We start from the raw sequence: 15,914 nt of genomic DNA, 5'->3' as shown, positions 1-15,914 counted from the left end.
GTATATAATTTATTTTCAACATGTTGCTACTTACTGTACAAAAACTTAAACATAAACTATAAACTGTAAACAAAAAATATTTCATCAAACTAGATGAATTCATTTGGTTTCTCTTTATCTGCGGATTCATTATTTATTTTACTGGCTGTAAAGAAAATATAATAAAATTAAAAAGAATCAATTTATTTAATAGTAGCACTAATTTCATTATACTTACAATTTTTTATACATTCTTTTTGTACACCACAGTATTCTTGTTCAAGTATCATAATATAATTAACTTCTTCCTTTATAATCCTTAATGCATCATCTATTCTCTGAGTAAGAGTGAAAGACAAATTATCCAATCCTGACAAGTAACTTAATTCTGAAGCAGCTACTGCCATTTTATGAACATATTCAACATATCCTGTTAACTTCTACAAAAACATATTAAGAATATTTTTAATAAGTCTAATATCCCTATATAAATTTATTTTATCTTTTCTTACAGTTAAGATTTCTTTTTTACTTTGTACTTGTGACCTTAGTTCAACTATCATGTCCCAATGTGAATCACTAACATTAAACTCTAAGGTTTCCCTTGAAAGGGTAATTAATTCACATAACAATTCCCTGTAAAATATTTTTATGTGATTTTGATATAACAAAAAGGTTTGTCACACTTCAATAAAGTTACTTAATCCTTTTTATTTTACATAAGGATTTACTTACTTGTATTCTTTACTTGTTTTCATTATTGCTGTATATGTAACAGTTAATGATTGAGTTGCACTGTTAACAGCATCTATAGTTGATTGTTGTATCATATATTCAGGAGTTAATTTTTTTACATCAACAGGTTCAAATTGTAATTTATCATTTTCTGTGGGTTTATTAGTTTCTGGTTGGTTTACAAATGTGAAGCTAGTAGCATACTGCATAATAAAAAGAAGTATTAACAAAGATAAAATATAAGAAAATTAGAATGTTTTTAACCAATTCAGGATTTTACCATAACAGGACTAGCTCTTTTCAATAATACACGCAGAAGTTGACGCAACAACATGATATTAATAAATAAATGTTCCTTTTCATAAAGTCATTAAAGTCAGGGTTAAGATACGTGATTGTTTTGAATAACACCAACCAAATAATTAATACATCATGAAAAATGATTTTTTGATTCACGTATTTAAAATTGTAACATACATATTTTATTTGCATAAAAATCCGTCAAAAAATAGACGTTAGTACCAAAGCAACTTGTATTTATTTCCGAACTATATGTAATATTTTCTCGCGACTGTGGTACGATCTAGCGACATGACACTAAATCAAATATAATCACAGCTTTCAAATTTTAAAGATATTCTTTTCTTTTAAAGTATATATATTAAGAATCTTAATATATATTTCTTAAAAGAGTGGAAATACAATTAACTACGATATTTCATAGCCTTTTATTATAATTGTCGTAAGTAATAAATAATGTAAGGCTTATTACATTTTATGTATCATACAGTAATTATTAAAATACACAAAATATCTTAAATTTTATAAGATTTAAAATATTGAAATCTTTTATAATGCACTAAGAAATAAGAAAAATTATGAATCACACATTAATAATACTAGTTGCCATAATATGTAAAAATAAATAAACAATTATAATTTATTTTATTCGACATATGATTGTAGGAAGACTTTGTGTATCTATATTTTCTTACAATTATCAAATTTGACGATATACTAACTGAAAGTAATATTAATTTTCCCCTCCTTTGGTAATACCTTACAGACTCCTTTATTCGCCCAAAATAATAAATAATATAATTTATAAATTTAAATTACAATTAGATTCATTTGGAATGGTTCTAATCATTTTGCAACAAATTCATAAAAAAACAAGTTATTTTACACACAAATTGCAACTCCCTTTAAACAAATAATATTGTTAGATGCAGTTTTACCTCGCTTAGTTTAATTGGCGTTATAACAAACTGCATACGTTTGATTATAACAAAATAAAATATATAGTTGCACTATAAAAGGAATTATACTATAGATATAGTGGGGCACGTATAAGGTGCTGTGAGGTTAGGCGTTTTGTAACGAGGATTAATAATCAGGAATGTAAAAAAAAATGAATAAAAAAAGAATTGAATTTTTTTAGTCAAGATGTTGTCCCATATGTATGTATATGTAATTATAATGCTTGATGTAGATGCTTGTAGAAAATCAGTTTTAAGCTACAGCATAGAGCATATCTAAGAATATAGTATCAAGTATCACAATTAAATATATTCACAGTAGACGAAGTCCGACCAAATATGAAAAGCGATGTCATTTGTAAATAATGACTTCATACTGGTAATTTATTCGTTTAGTAAATGTAATGCTCTTTGATAATGATCGTTTAAAACTATTCAATTATTATTCAAACCTGTTACTACTTGGCACTTAAGAAAACAAATTCTTTTATGATTTTTTATATAATGGTCGGCTATCTTTTTTTATAGTTTTGAAACGAATTACATGTTCCATATTTAGTCTTATACAAATATACGAAATTAACTAAAATAACATTTAGTATTCACATTCGCAAAATAATTCATCCAGCCACAATAACACATAATTTTTCGTATCTGATTTTAGTTTTTAAATGCACTCGTAAATCTGTTCTATAACATAACAAATTATCCGATTAAATTTCATTATATGCAAGGTGATGGATCCCCATAAGCAGAATGTCATTCATTAGATAGAGCATCAATAGAAAAATCTAACAACACTAGTGGTTTTGTGCGGGAACCGCAGGAAATTTAAAAAAATACACCATTTCGGGGAATTTGTTGAAAAGCTACTTTCTCTCTGATTTCCGTTATTTTGAAATATGTTGTAGAATTCAATATTTTGAACAACTTTTCCTATACTTATAACCGACGGTCGGTCTTAGTTTTGAAGTTATATGCAAAAATATTTCACCGCCTTAGTTTTCAATGTGGATTGGGTCAGTAATAATATTAATCCAGCATTGTTTATATTAATACCGTTAAGGGAACTGATATTACTACTAATTCAACCCAACTTGAAAACTAAGGGGAAGCGGCGGAATATTTTTACGTATAACTCAAAAACTAAGACCAATTGCCAGTTATATGTGTAGAAAAAAGCTATTCAAAATGTTGAACTTTACGACATATTCCAAAATCATCGAAATCAAAGAGAAAATAACTTTTCAACAAGTTCCCCAAAATGATGCATTTTTTTAAATTTTCTACAGTTTCCGCATAAAATCACTACTAGAGTGTTATTACATTTCTCTATCGATGTTCTATATAGTGAGTGACATCTTCCTTGTGTGGATCCATCAGCTTGCATATAATGAAATCTAGGCAATTATGTAACGTATTAACCGAGATGCAATCGGCCAATAATAAGAACCACACACTTTAAAATAAATCCTTTTTTAAAGTTCTTGATGTATTCCTTCTTGAGTATTTTCATGAATCATTTCAGGTTCGTTATCCTTTGATGAATCTGTTGATTCTTCCGAATCTAATGATTTTTCATTTTGTACTTTTCTATTTTCAGACGTATCTTCGCTCTGAAAATTTTCCGTTTCAGAATCAGCTGTTGATTTAAGAACAGGTTCAGATTCTGGTCCTTCTTTCGTATTTGTTGCATTCTCATTTGTGCTCTCTGTATGATTTGTAGCAGATTCTTGCTTTGGTCTCCATATTTTTGCCTTATTTATGAGATACTTCACTTCTCTATCAAGCAATGCCATTTTATTTGCAATATCACGAACTTTATATTTCACTGTTTCGTATAAAGCTGTCTCAGCAAACGATTTGATAATTGTGTCATAGTATTCCTATAAATGGAAATAATTATACGATCAATTATTCAATAAATTTATAACAAGATATGATTAAATAATTTACCTGAGTTTCATTAATTACTTTCTCTAATGTTTCTATCTCAACTTGAGTAAAGATTTCACTCGATAAACTTAAATTGCGCATATTATTTAAAAAAGTTGTACTTCCATTTAACATAGAAGTCATGCCTTTTAATACTTCTGGGCGTTCTCTATGTTCATACACGCGTTCATATACATCATTAGTAAGTTTTTGGAGTTGTGACAATTTTTCCTCATATATTTCAGCAGTTACACTGAATCCATCTTCATATAGCCACTCAGAAATCTCAGAACATGCTTTAAGTATGTTTTCTGCTTCTTGAGAAGTAGCAGCAGCTGCATATTCTTCGGATTCTAATTTTTGTTGAGCATCAATTATAAATGTTTCCAAATTATTTAAAGCTGTTTCACGTTTTGTTTTCTCGAAATCATACACATCTAAACGATGCAATCTAAAATAGCCATATATGGTATTCAAGTTAAATTATATACAATAAATATTTTACATGAAATTATTATCTAATTGGCTATTATACTTACTTCTCTCGAGATTCAACAAGTTTGTCTCCAGAAAGTATCTGTGATCCTAACTTGATTTCATCTGCTTTGATAGGTTCTTTAATCGTTATAATCGTGGGCTTTTTTTCTTTCTCTTTTTCTACTTTCTCAGTTTTATTTAATGTTTTATCCTCGGCAACTGTACTCTCATTTTTCTTTTTTGTTTTATCTTCTGGCTCTTTTTTTAGATCAGAGTATTCAGGTTCTTCATGAACTGGCTTTGTATCTTCTTTTAATGATTCCTCTGTTTTTCCATCTTTGTCTTCTGACCCTACATTTTTTAATTATACATATCTAGCTCAATACTTCATTCACATTGACGAGAAAGTTATGTCAAATGTAATTACACTTCTTTTCAATAATCTTGTAAAGTTACAATGCATTTGACAATTTACACTTATTTTCAAAGTGTACTTTAACTTTCTTCCATATCATCTAATATTTCATAAATGCTTGCAAAAAATGGTTCTATATTTTTAAAAAATCTTCCTAATGATTTTCTTAATTACAATTCTTTACTACAAACATTTATCAAAAGGAAAAGAACAAACAAAAGGAAAAAAGATTATAACATTTTTTGCAATGCATTTTACACAAACCTGCAAAAAGTTTACTAATAGTCGAGCCAAGTATTGAAAAAGTACCCTCTTCTTCATCTGGAGCTGAACTTGATTTTTCTGATACTAATTCTACATTCACCAAATTAAGTATGCCACTTTCATCCATGGCAAAATGTGCTTTAATCCCTTTACTTTCCGCACCATCTTTAGAATGTTTATCTAGCGCTTCATTTATACCAGATAAAGTTATAGTAGACAAATTGAAATTACCGATAACACTAAAATTAAAAGATTATAGTAATAAATATAACTATTAATATACTTTAAAGAAGAAATATTAAATATACATACGCTATTTCATTAGGTGATAAGTAATCTAATTCAGCATAATTGATATGAAATTGGAAATTTTCTGTGTATTTATTAAATGTGATAATTTTCTTCTGTGGATAAGGATTCATTTTGCTAAATAATGATTTTTTTACCTAAAAGAACCATATACATTTAAATAATATACCTACCTTTAACAAAAATTAAAAGATAATAATATATAATGTGGAAGCTTACTTGTTTCACTCTGTTATCAACTGTTCTATCAAAGACAATATGTATAGGAAACAGTACAGCATCTTTAGTAACAAATTTCTTTACTTTAAACCCTTTACTAAGATCTGCAGCTTTATATACTGCACCTAATGCAGCTGCCTCATCTGTGTTGATGTTTTTAGACAATTCAACTGTTAGATACTGACTTAGATGCTCTTGTATTTTTGGCATTCTGGTCGCAGCTCCCACTAATACAACTTGAGATATAACATCCATTGTTAAACCTATAAGATTTACATTAATTTATGATAATATAATAAACATATTTTAACTTAATTTATTTCAATATACCTGGTGTCTTATTTATTAATGTATTTCAATATACCTGATGTTTTTAAAGCAATCTTAATCGGATTTGCTACTCGCTCAAATAAATCAGCACAAAGTTCCTCTAATTTGTCTCTGGTAACTTGCAATCTAAAGTCGTGTTCCTCTATTAATCCTTCAATTTGAGCAAAATGATCAGTATTTGCACTTAATACATTCTTAACACGGCCAGCTTCCTTAAAAAGTTTTGCCATTGCTCTTGAATTGCTAAACACAGAGCTTGTTGTTTTGTTTAGAGCATCAAATTCTTTTGCCAAATGATGTTGTAATCTAATTTGCACTTCTAGCCCTCCTAAAATACGATCATAACCCACACCCAAAATAGTAACATGTGGATTAGTTTCAACAAATCCTTTTTCCTTTGTTTTCACATTCTGATAACTGACAATTGTTGCAGTTGTACTACTAGCTCCCATGTCATAGAACATTACATAATGTGCAGTGTCATTTATCTCTTTACTACGGAAAATTCCATAATTTAACGCAACTGCAGTATAATCATTAATAAGCTGCAAAACTTTGATTCCTGCAAGATCAGCTGCTTGCATAAGGGTTCTTCTTTCAATTTGATTAAAGAACCCTGGAACAGTTATTACTGCTTCACTGATCTTTTGACCAGCTGAATTTTCTGCAAATTCTTTTCCTTTATGCAAAATTTGTGCAAGCAATTCTTCTGGGGTATATGTGGTATTTTCATCCAGTCTAAATGCAATTGTTTTACGCTCATCATCAGATATAATATGATAATATGGAAATCTTTTCTTATAAAGCTCTACCATAGGATTATCTATACTTTTTCCTAAAAGATCTAGAATATAAGAAAAACTGTTTTGAGGTGATCTGATTCCCACTACTTGAGCATCTTCTCCAAAACTTCTTTCTCCATTTCTAAATGCAATTGTAACTGGTGTCTTCCTCTTTGACTCTTTATTTAAAGCTATTTCCATAGGAACACCAGGCTAGGTAAATCATTAATTAATAATATTAATGAAACTTGTAAATAACAAAATTTATTGAAGGTTCAATAATATGGATTTACTTACTGATACAATAGCAACTTTCATTGACTCACTACCCATATCAATGCTCATAACCGCAACTCCATTGCTATAGTCAATAAAAGATGCAATAGTAATCAATAGCAACCAAATAATAGACATATTTAGTTTATCTGGTTTCATCTATAATTTAGAACAGATAAGAATACATATATAAATCTTTATATTGCTATATACATAAATTCACAATCTGTGGTACATTTAAATTTAATTTATAAAAAAATATTTATTACACATGTTAATTTACTAAACATTGTTAGCTAATTATTTCACATTTAAAAGGATTTTAAACAGAAAAATATAGAAACTAACTTAATTTATTTAATAAAAGAATTATAGAAAGACAAATCATAGTATTCAATAGCACAGTATTTAAAAGATGACTTAAGTTACATATTGCAATAAGAACACGAAATTGCGCTATATATTTTATAACTAGAAATAAATATCTATGAAACAATACACAAGAAATTTGTCTAAAAACTGATGTTCATTCTTAAAAGACACTTTTAACCGTACAAAAGATAGTACTTTTAATTGCATGAGGATTTCCATAAGATTGTCAAACTTGGTTATGCTATCCAGAAAACTGAGAAATAATTTCAAACAGCATTACTCACTTTTTCTTTTTATTCTAAAAACGTTAGTCTGACGACAAAAGTACTACAATCCTTAAACCATTGGACATAGGTCTGCGTACGTTTTAATTTGTTTAAAACAAGAAAAACAACGTACACCTCTTACTGTTTCGTCAAACTGAACAAGAACCATGTGTTTGTGTGGCACAACGGGATTGGTAAAATAAGATGGAAGAAAACGTTCATATTGGTCCGCGTTGGCAAATCAAAACCAATAACCTGTTATTCCTTCCCCACTGTTACAATAAAACTATGTAATTTCAAAAAACCTCGTGTAAAAAAATTTGTCATTATTTTTAATTTGTTTATTTGCAATTGGCTTTTTAATTGTAGTTATAATGAGAAAAATAAAAGGGGATGATGAATAAAAAATTACCTTAAATTATAATTTATTTAAAAAATCAATGTATAATATTCAATTTTCAGTCATCCAATACTATAACAATAAATGCGAAATTTATTGTAAATTATATCCATGTTTACAAACACACAAACACAATATTTGTATATAGACATTTATTAAAAACAAAAGTGTTATCAAATTTTAGTTCAGCTGTTTATCCTACATTTTATAATAAAAAAAATTATAACAAAAAAAGTTGTTACATTATTAAACAAACTATTCCTATGTAATTGCATAACTTGTATTATATTATACACATAATTATTTAAATTTGTGACAATTCATAATGAATAGGCAATGTGAGTAAGCATATAAATAACTACTTATGTGTAAATAAAAATAAAAAGAGTTATACAACTTTACAATGAATTAATACAATTCATTCACAATACAATATGTAATTATTTGTTCTTTGATATAAAGTACTCCACTTTAAAATCCAGTAGAACTAGAAACTTCTGCACAAATATAAAAAAACGTTTATAACGTACAAATATTAGGTAACCTTATAGCTCTTCTATTCTTCCAAATTTATAGGTCAGAGATCCCAAAAAAATAAATACATTTTGTAAAAAGAGACCTACACCAGGCCAATGGTGCTGAGCTCCTAAAAGATCAAATTAATAGAATTAGAATGATAAAAATCAATAATCGAATTACCACATACAATTAATAATCTCATACCAACCTGCAGCTACAAAATCTGCAAATAAGATCCAACAAGCTGCAATAACTGCAGCAAATCCCATTACAAATCCAACAAATAACCAACCTCTTGCACCACGAGCTCCAAGATAACCACCACTGAGTGTATCACTTCCCATTTGTGCATTTGTTACAGAATTTATCCTGAAGTCATAATTTTCAATTATTATATACTATCGTACAAAATATAATAAACTTAAACATTAACTTACATGAATAAAGATATAGTCCCAAATACTCCACATACATAATATGCTTTTGACATTTCACTAGGATACTTGGCATTAGCATCAATTATGAACCACCACCCTGCAAAAAACTGAAATTGCGGGACATAATAATTATCTTGTTATATATTGTCTTTAAGAATAATCAAAATTCTAATAAGAAAAATCATGCATTTTAATTGTTCATATAAAGAATAAAAATTATGCAAATAGACATAATTTATATATAATTAAAGTATATATTGTTATGTACTGTGTCAGTTTTATGTAGAATAATGTAAACTTTGATGTTTACCAGAGTTCCGGCGACCATAGACACTATTACATTCCGTTTATTGCCTATTCCGAACCATACACATGTTGCGGATTGTAAACTTTCGAAAATTGACGTCATTTTTCAAAAATCGCAATAAAATAACTCGCGAATTAAATATTACGTTTAGACGACTAACCTAAATAACAACCATCAGTTACCAATATCATCACACAAACACAGTATACATATAACAGCATAGAAAAGCTACATCCACAAAAATAGTTAGTTTAACATAATATCGTTAGATTTTATTTTATAAAATATTTTCTTAATATAATATATAAAAATAATAATAATAAATAATAAATAATAAATTTAGTGAAATATTTTATAGAATTTTCAATAAAATTACCCTGTTAAAAAGTTTAATAAAAATCTTTAAAGAATTACTTTTTTTATATAATATATAACATTATGATTCACACTAACTTATAACTTTGCTTGTAGTAAACAAAACTAAATATCACTAATTTATAGTAACATTTTGTAGTGTTACATGGTACGCTTTAAACCAATAAAAAGATAAATTAACACGTATATAATTGCGAGCACACGTCACATTAAGCTGTATACTTTTATAATAAAAATAAGTTGAATAAACATTATTCAGGAAATGACATTAGATTTAGGTTTTGTGGAGAAATGCGAATCTTGGCAATTAGAAAGCAAATTTTTTCCAAGTAAAGTCGGTGGTAAACCAGCATGGCTTGACTTAAAAAATATACCCGGAGAAAAAATTCTTCAGTGTGAATATTGTAAAGAACCTTGTATCTTTTTATGTCAAATTTATGCACCGTACGAAGATAGTGAAGATGCTTTTCATAGAACGATCTTTGTCTTTATGTGTAGAAACGTAGAATGCTCGAAACTGAATAAAAATGGAAATTTGAAAGTATTTCGCTCTCAGTTACCAAAGTTAAATGAATTTTATCCATCTGAACCTCCTATAGAACAGAGTGATTGGAGAACTGATATTAGTATGTATCTTCAAGAATTAGTAAATTTATTGTATAAATGATTACACAATAAAAAACAGCTTGAATAATTTTAGGTGTAAATAAGTGGGTAAAAACATGTTATATTTGTGGAATATTAGCACCTAGCCATTGTTCTAAATGTAAAACTGTAAATTATTGCTGTCGTGCACATCAAATATATGATTGGAAACATGGACATAAAGAAATTTGTGGTAGTAATAAAAAAATAATAAGGAAACCTGAAATCTTGTTAACTGAATATGAAATAGTGATTGAAAGAGAAGATAAAAAAGATACAGATGATTCAATTAAAGAAGGAGAAGAAGAAGAAGAAGAAGAAGAAGAAGAAGAAATTAAAAAGTATGAAACAATGGTTCAAAAAGGTGAAGCAGGAATTTTTCAAAATGAAGACATGCCAAATGAATTGCTAAATATGGTTAATGAAAAAGAAGATAAATTATTTTCTACATTTCTTTCAACTGTTGATAAATATCCGCATCAAATATTAAGGTTTGAATTTCTTATATCACTTTTTTGCTTTATAAAAAAAAGAGTTTTAAATATAGCAAATTTTATATGTTTGCAGATATGATAGAGGTGGCAATATTTTATACATTTCAGGAGAAAGCAAAATTGATGACATACCAAGGTGTTCAGAATGTAATGGAGAGAGGCAATTTGAGTTTCAGGTGAAGTAAAAAATATATTATTTTGTGATCAAAAATTGCATATATGACTAAAAAGATTATTAATTGCAGATTATGCCTCAATTATTGAACTTCTTAGATCTTGGAAATCCATTAAAATGTATTGACTGGGGTATTTTAGCAGTATTTACTTGCATAAAATCATGTGTACCTAAAAATGGATACAGCAAAGAATATATATGGAAACAAGACATCATAGAAAATGATAGTAATAAAAAATGAGTAAAATATAAATACTTGTAATACATAATTAAAATGTAAAAATATTAAAAAGCTACAAATATTTTGTGGAACAATTTTAATAATCCAAAATACATAATTATTTTGATAATAATAATTTGATTTTTACATTCTAAAAATCGTATATAATAAACATAGTTGATGAAAAATATAAAATAAGTATCATCTCCTAAAATTAAATCAACACTCGAAATTGATTATCTTTACATAATAAAAGTAAAAAATAATCTTATATATTTTTGAGCATACAATGTCATAAGAAAAATAACAATTGGTAGCACAATATGACATAATCAAAGAAAGTATCAAAATATTAGGTTCCTTGAAAGATTGTTAATAGTTATAGCACTTTAAAAATGATAATAAAATAATATATATACATATATATATATGATCATTATATGAAATATACATTAATTATAGAATTACATACAAAAATATACTATATATTAATAAAATTATAAAAAAATATATTAATGTCTTGCATTAAATTTCCTGAATATTGTTTTATCGACTATTTCTATTCGTCGATAGAGGTAGTATAAAAATTATGTCAATCGTAAAATTAATAGTAGTTGATATAGGTAAAATTACTTTGTTGAAGAATGTAATATACATAAACTTTCTTGGCAATATTGCTTGAAATACCTTAAGGTAATACTCGTCACGGCCTTTGTTAAATTATAAGATAATTCAAAAGGATCTTGTACACACAATGGAGAATCAATACGCAAATATTCAGGATTTTTTGAGGTTTTCAGATGTTTGGTGTAATGTATCATTTCTTTAGGCAGCATGTCTGTCCCCACAAAAGCTTGTTTAGCTATAGGTTGACCCATAAGTGGACAAATAATGTAATGCTGATAATCAAAATTTGTATAAAATTGAAAAAAACCCATTAACAATGTTGAAATTGACTGTTCAGATCTATTATTATTTTTTGGTTGTGCAACACCAGTTTCCCATCCTGAAATAAAATTTCAAATCAAGTAGCTATAAGCAACAAAAATAAGATTTATTTTGTTGGTAATGATATATTTTACCACATATGAGTTGAGATTTATTTTTCTCTTGTATTAATTCTGCAACACTTTCTAAATAAGATTTTCTTTGTAAGTAGAATATAACAAGCCAAGCAAGAGCATAATTCGTTAAGCCATGTTTTTCAGGTAAGTTAATGTAGGAGAACCATTTTTTTATAACCAATATTAGTTTCCTGCAGGGTAAATATGCATCATTGAAAGACCTGAAAATTATTTAATATATACATAACATTGAATAAACATGCTGATCTACTTATGTATTAAATTAATAAAAAGTGAAACACATTACCTTATTAGTTTAGAATTCTCAACAGAAAGACCGTTCGTGGTAGAAACATCACAATGTAAACCATTTCGTTTGTATATTAATTTTATTATAGGAACTTTTGCTTTTTCCACTATTTGTTTTATTTCCCATTCTCCTTTTTGTTCTTGTAAAATTTTTTTAATCAACATAAAATGCGTTTGTGCTAAAGTGTCATTGTCCTGATTGTCATGTAAAGTGTCCTGACCGTATGTATTTTCTACGTATATAGCAATATAATAAATGATACTTCAAATTTAATAAATTCTTTATACTCTTAAAATACATACCGCAATCAAGATATATGTCTATGTCACTATTTGGAAATCCAAGTCCAGTAACTCTTGAACCAAATATAAACCCTTTAACAGTTGGGAAATATAATTTCACGCTATTTTCTAAAGATTGTTTCACTTCCAGTGATATATTGTCATCCAATAAAACTTGTGTTTGTTGGAATAAAATATCAGAAACCTCGTCAATTTGTGTTAACATTCCTTTCATATCATCAGGAAAATCCTCAATCATAAAATCTCGACTTTTTAATAAATATTTATGCAATATATCATTACAGTGTTCTGTATAAGAGTCTCTCGGACTTAACCATAATGTAGTACATGGAATACAAAAGTCGAATATTTGATCGCTCAAAATTTTACTGTGTTTTTTATTAATATGCGTTATAAATTCTAATTTAAATTCAAAATTTTTTTGACATAAAACACAACAAAATCTCTGAATATTATACCACAAGTTCTTAATATCTTGTGATATAGAATCAAAAATAGCATCTATAACTTTGGCTGATTCTTTATATCTTTTTTTATGTATACTGCTTTGTATATGTAAATTAATACTGGTTCTATTATTACTAATTGGATTTTCACAAGCATAACACTTTAATGAAGAGTTTGATAGTTCCTTTATGTATTGCCTTGATAGTTCATAAAAGTTTATATCTTTTTTAACTTGATTAACTTGCGTCCTATGTCTTTGGAGACATATATGTTCATATACCAAATATAATTCGTTTGAAACTTTCTCATTGCAAGCTAAACAATAGAGATATGTTCTATCATATGGCATAATTAATTCCAAATTTATTTTAATACTTTCTAATTTTTGTTCAACGTTATACATTTTTTCTTCAATTTCTAAATATCTTTTAATGTACATTTGATTCAGACGTTCTGTTAGAGATTTCTTCTTTGATTTGCATTCTTTTGGTGTCTGTTTGTCAAATGGTGATTTACATAAAAAATCTGTGATTTGTGCTCTTACTATATCTGTTATAATAGAATCATTATCAAAACTATTTAAATTAGAGTGATTGCTATTACTAATAGATAGTTTAGTCATTTTTGTTGTTAATGCAACATCACTAGCACTTGATTGATCAATATTTTGACTTTTCAATTTATTCTTATGAGTCATTCCTTTGACATGTGAAACAATATTATGAATTGATTTAATTTTACGATTACATATTATACATATAAAGCTATCAGATTCAAGTATCATAACTCCCTTGTTTAACAGTTCTTGTTGTACCATTTTTGAGCAATTCTTGTTACATGATATTGAAGTACAAATTTTGCAATTCCTAGTCTTTAGATTTGGTTGTTCTTCTTTTAACTTTGTTGCATCTGAAAACATATATTGTGTTTCATCAAAATCTAATTCTTTCTTTTCATTACTAATATTGACATTGTTTATAATTTTATAATTGTATTTATTCATGCTATGACTTTCTAATGATTTGTTTTTTCTCCATTGACATGTGACAAAACATGACTTAGAGAAGGCAAAAGACACATACACAATTCGCACTTATACAGTACTTCTTTATTATTATTGTAATGAAATGTATAGTATACAGGAACCATTATTTATGAGGGTTTTATATCTTTTATCTGAATAATTATGGAATGTTCTAAAAATCTTAAAAGGTATATATTTATTATATTCATTAGTAATATATGTTGTAATAATGTAATATATGAACTACATACAATTATTAGTCTTAGATTTTACATTACATTTAAGAATTTTTGTACATTTTCATAAATTATACCTGTTAGAATTATGAAAAAAAGAAGTTATAAAGAACACTAACGACAGGTGTAGCTGATAAATGCGCGAGATGCCCTCTAGATAATGTAAACAAAAAAGGATAGAATAGTATTATAGGGAAAGAGATAACTATAATATAACCTTATCTGATCAGTTCTCGCGAGAGGTATATTTTTAAAAAATCTCGAATATCTTTGTACCTTATTGGGTGTGAATAAAATATAAATATTCGAATTATTTGTTTATTCTACATACGTACTCAACACTAGGCACTCATTCCATAAAGTCAGTTCCGAAAAATGGCTAATTAATATGATTAGATATGGTGTTACATATGTATAAATTATTCCATCAGATAAACATTTTAAAAATGTAAGACGAATATTTTATATACCTTGTATAAGTTTAATCATTTCTTCTTCAATCCCAGAAATCTCAATGTTATTTCTTAATAAAGCCATTTAAAATACTATATATGCACTTATTAAAATTTTATATCAGTATTTTGCGTCACATTCTATATTGCACATTTGATAACTGCAAAGGAAGTAACAATTTATTTTCTTTTATAGCAGAATTCTATATCTTAATCATATATAATGAATCATACCAGATCAGATAGTATACTAGTGATAATACAATATTGTTGGAATCCCCTAACCTACTAAGTTTTATTTCTAGTGTCTTTTATACTTATGTAAGAAATACCAACTGTCCGTTTGTGCAGTAAAATTAAGCAAAAGTAACCATTTTAGAAATCAATTTAGTGCTTAAAACATATTAATTTATAACAGTTACAGTGTCATGAGCAACTCTTTACTTTTATACGTGGTAGCCATATTTAATATAAGTTGAGGATTAAATTCTTTTTAACAAGTTTTGAATAGTTCTATATAAAAACAAATTTTTCATACGTAGATTACCATTTAAAACTTTTCTTTAATAAAATATTTTTGATTTGATGTATTTATGTATTGAAAGAGTATATTAAGGATATGTTGCATAAAGTTGTATGGTTTGAATCAATTATACTGATTAACGTAGTTCAATTGAGTACCTCTATACGGAAGTGACAGGAATTGCGATTGGTAGGGTAGCATTATTTTATTACGTGTCATGTACGCAAATCTGCTTTTCTCGATTGCTTGAGAATACTAAAACGAGCTTTTGGAGTTTTTAAATATTTTATTATTTTAATTATTGAAGGTATTTAAAATTTGTATGTTTATCCATTCGTAGTAGAGTGTACAAGTTTACTATTTTCG

At 27.1% G+C, this 15,914-nt stretch overlaps 5 protein-coding genes across 7 annotated transcripts; 1 reads left to right on the top strand and 4 right to left on the bottom strand.

Moving 5' to 3' along the window:
- Positions 1-7: 7 nt before the first annotated feature.
- LOC138179166 (diablo homolog, mitochondrial) lies at positions 8-1,274 on the bottom strand. Its single transcript, XM_069111679.1, has 5 exons — positions 995-1,274; positions 715-917; positions 492-615; positions 218-419; positions 8-145 (listed from the first exon to the last, which is right to left on the bottom strand). The coding sequence occupies exons 1-5, from the start codon at positions 1,046-1,048 to the stop codon at positions 90-92; spliced, it is 639 nt and encodes a 212-aa protein (XP_068967780.1). The 5' UTR covers positions 1,049-1,274; the 3' UTR covers positions 8-89.
- Positions 1,275-2,986: 1,712 nt separating this feature from the next.
- Grp170 (hypoxia up-regulated Grp170 co-chaperone protein) lies at positions 2,987-7,800 on the bottom strand. 2 transcript variants are annotated; one of them, XM_069111667.1, is made up of 9 exons: positions 7,637-7,800; positions 7,002-7,139; positions 5,957-6,917; positions 5,593-5,855; positions 5,377-5,510; positions 5,065-5,303; positions 4,448-4,736; positions 3,930-4,359; positions 2,987-3,859 (listed from the first exon to the last, which is right to left on the bottom strand). In XM_069111667.1, the coding sequence occupies exons 2-9, from the start codon at positions 7,137-7,139 to the stop codon at positions 3,452-3,454; spliced, it is 2,862 nt and encodes a 953-aa protein (XP_068967768.1). In that variant the 5' UTR covers positions 7,637-7,800; the 3' UTR covers positions 2,987-3,451. The 2 variants fall into 2 exon arrangements, with proteins under 2 accessions (XP_068967768.1, XP_068967769.1); XM_069111668.1 differs by having other exon boundaries at positions 5,110-5,303.
- A 485-nt stretch (positions 7,801-8,285) lies between these two features.
- LOC138179167 (transmembrane protein 50A) lies at positions 8,286-9,778 on the bottom strand. 2 transcript variants are annotated; one of them, XM_069111681.1, is made up of 5 exons: positions 9,658-9,778; positions 9,285-9,441; positions 8,975-9,081; positions 8,746-8,906; positions 8,286-8,664 (listed from the first exon to the last, which is right to left on the bottom strand). In XM_069111681.1, the coding sequence occupies exons 2-5, from the start codon at positions 9,381-9,383 to the stop codon at positions 8,564-8,566; spliced, it is 468 nt and encodes a 155-aa protein (XP_068967782.1). In that variant the 5' UTR covers positions 9,384-9,441; positions 9,658-9,778; the 3' UTR covers positions 8,286-8,563. The 2 variants fall into 2 exon arrangements, with proteins under 2 accessions (XP_068967782.1, XP_068967781.1); XM_069111680.1 differs by lacking the exon at positions 9,658-9,778 and having other exon boundaries at positions 9,285-9,531.
- Positions 9,779-9,782: 4 nt separating this feature from the next.
- Positions 9,783-11,285, top strand: Zfrp8 (Zinc finger protein RP-8). The gene is made up of 4 exons (XM_069111674.1): positions 9,783-10,282; positions 10,357-10,792; positions 10,869-10,971; positions 11,041-11,285. The coding sequence occupies exons 1-4, from the start codon at positions 9,919-9,921 to the stop codon at positions 11,209-11,211; spliced, it is 1,074 nt and encodes a 357-aa protein (XP_068967775.1). The 5' UTR covers positions 9,783-9,918; the 3' UTR covers positions 11,212-11,285.
- Positions 11,286-11,410: 125 nt separating this feature from the next.
- Positions 11,411-15,465, bottom strand: LOC138179161 (uncharacterized). The gene is made up of 5 exons (XM_069111669.1): positions 15,044-15,465; positions 12,867-14,222; positions 12,562-12,796; positions 12,273-12,475; positions 11,411-12,196 (listed from the first exon to the last, which is right to left on the bottom strand). The coding sequence occupies exons 1-5, from the start codon at positions 15,108-15,110 to the stop codon at positions 11,820-11,822; spliced, it is 2,238 nt and encodes a 745-aa protein (XP_068967770.1). The 5' UTR covers positions 15,111-15,465; the 3' UTR covers positions 11,411-11,819.
- Positions 15,466-15,914: the final 449 nt, after the last annotated feature.

Source organism: Bombus flavifrons, chromosome 4 (assembly GCF_040668555.2).
Source record: "Bombus flavifrons isolate JBK064 chromosome 4, iyBomFlav1_principal, whole genome shotgun sequence".
NCBI lineage: Eukaryota > Metazoa > Arthropoda > Insecta > Hymenoptera > Apidae > Bombus > Bombus flavifrons.
The sequence above is the reverse complement of the archived record's forward strand: the minus strand, read 5'-3'. Positions and strand labels throughout refer to the sequence as shown.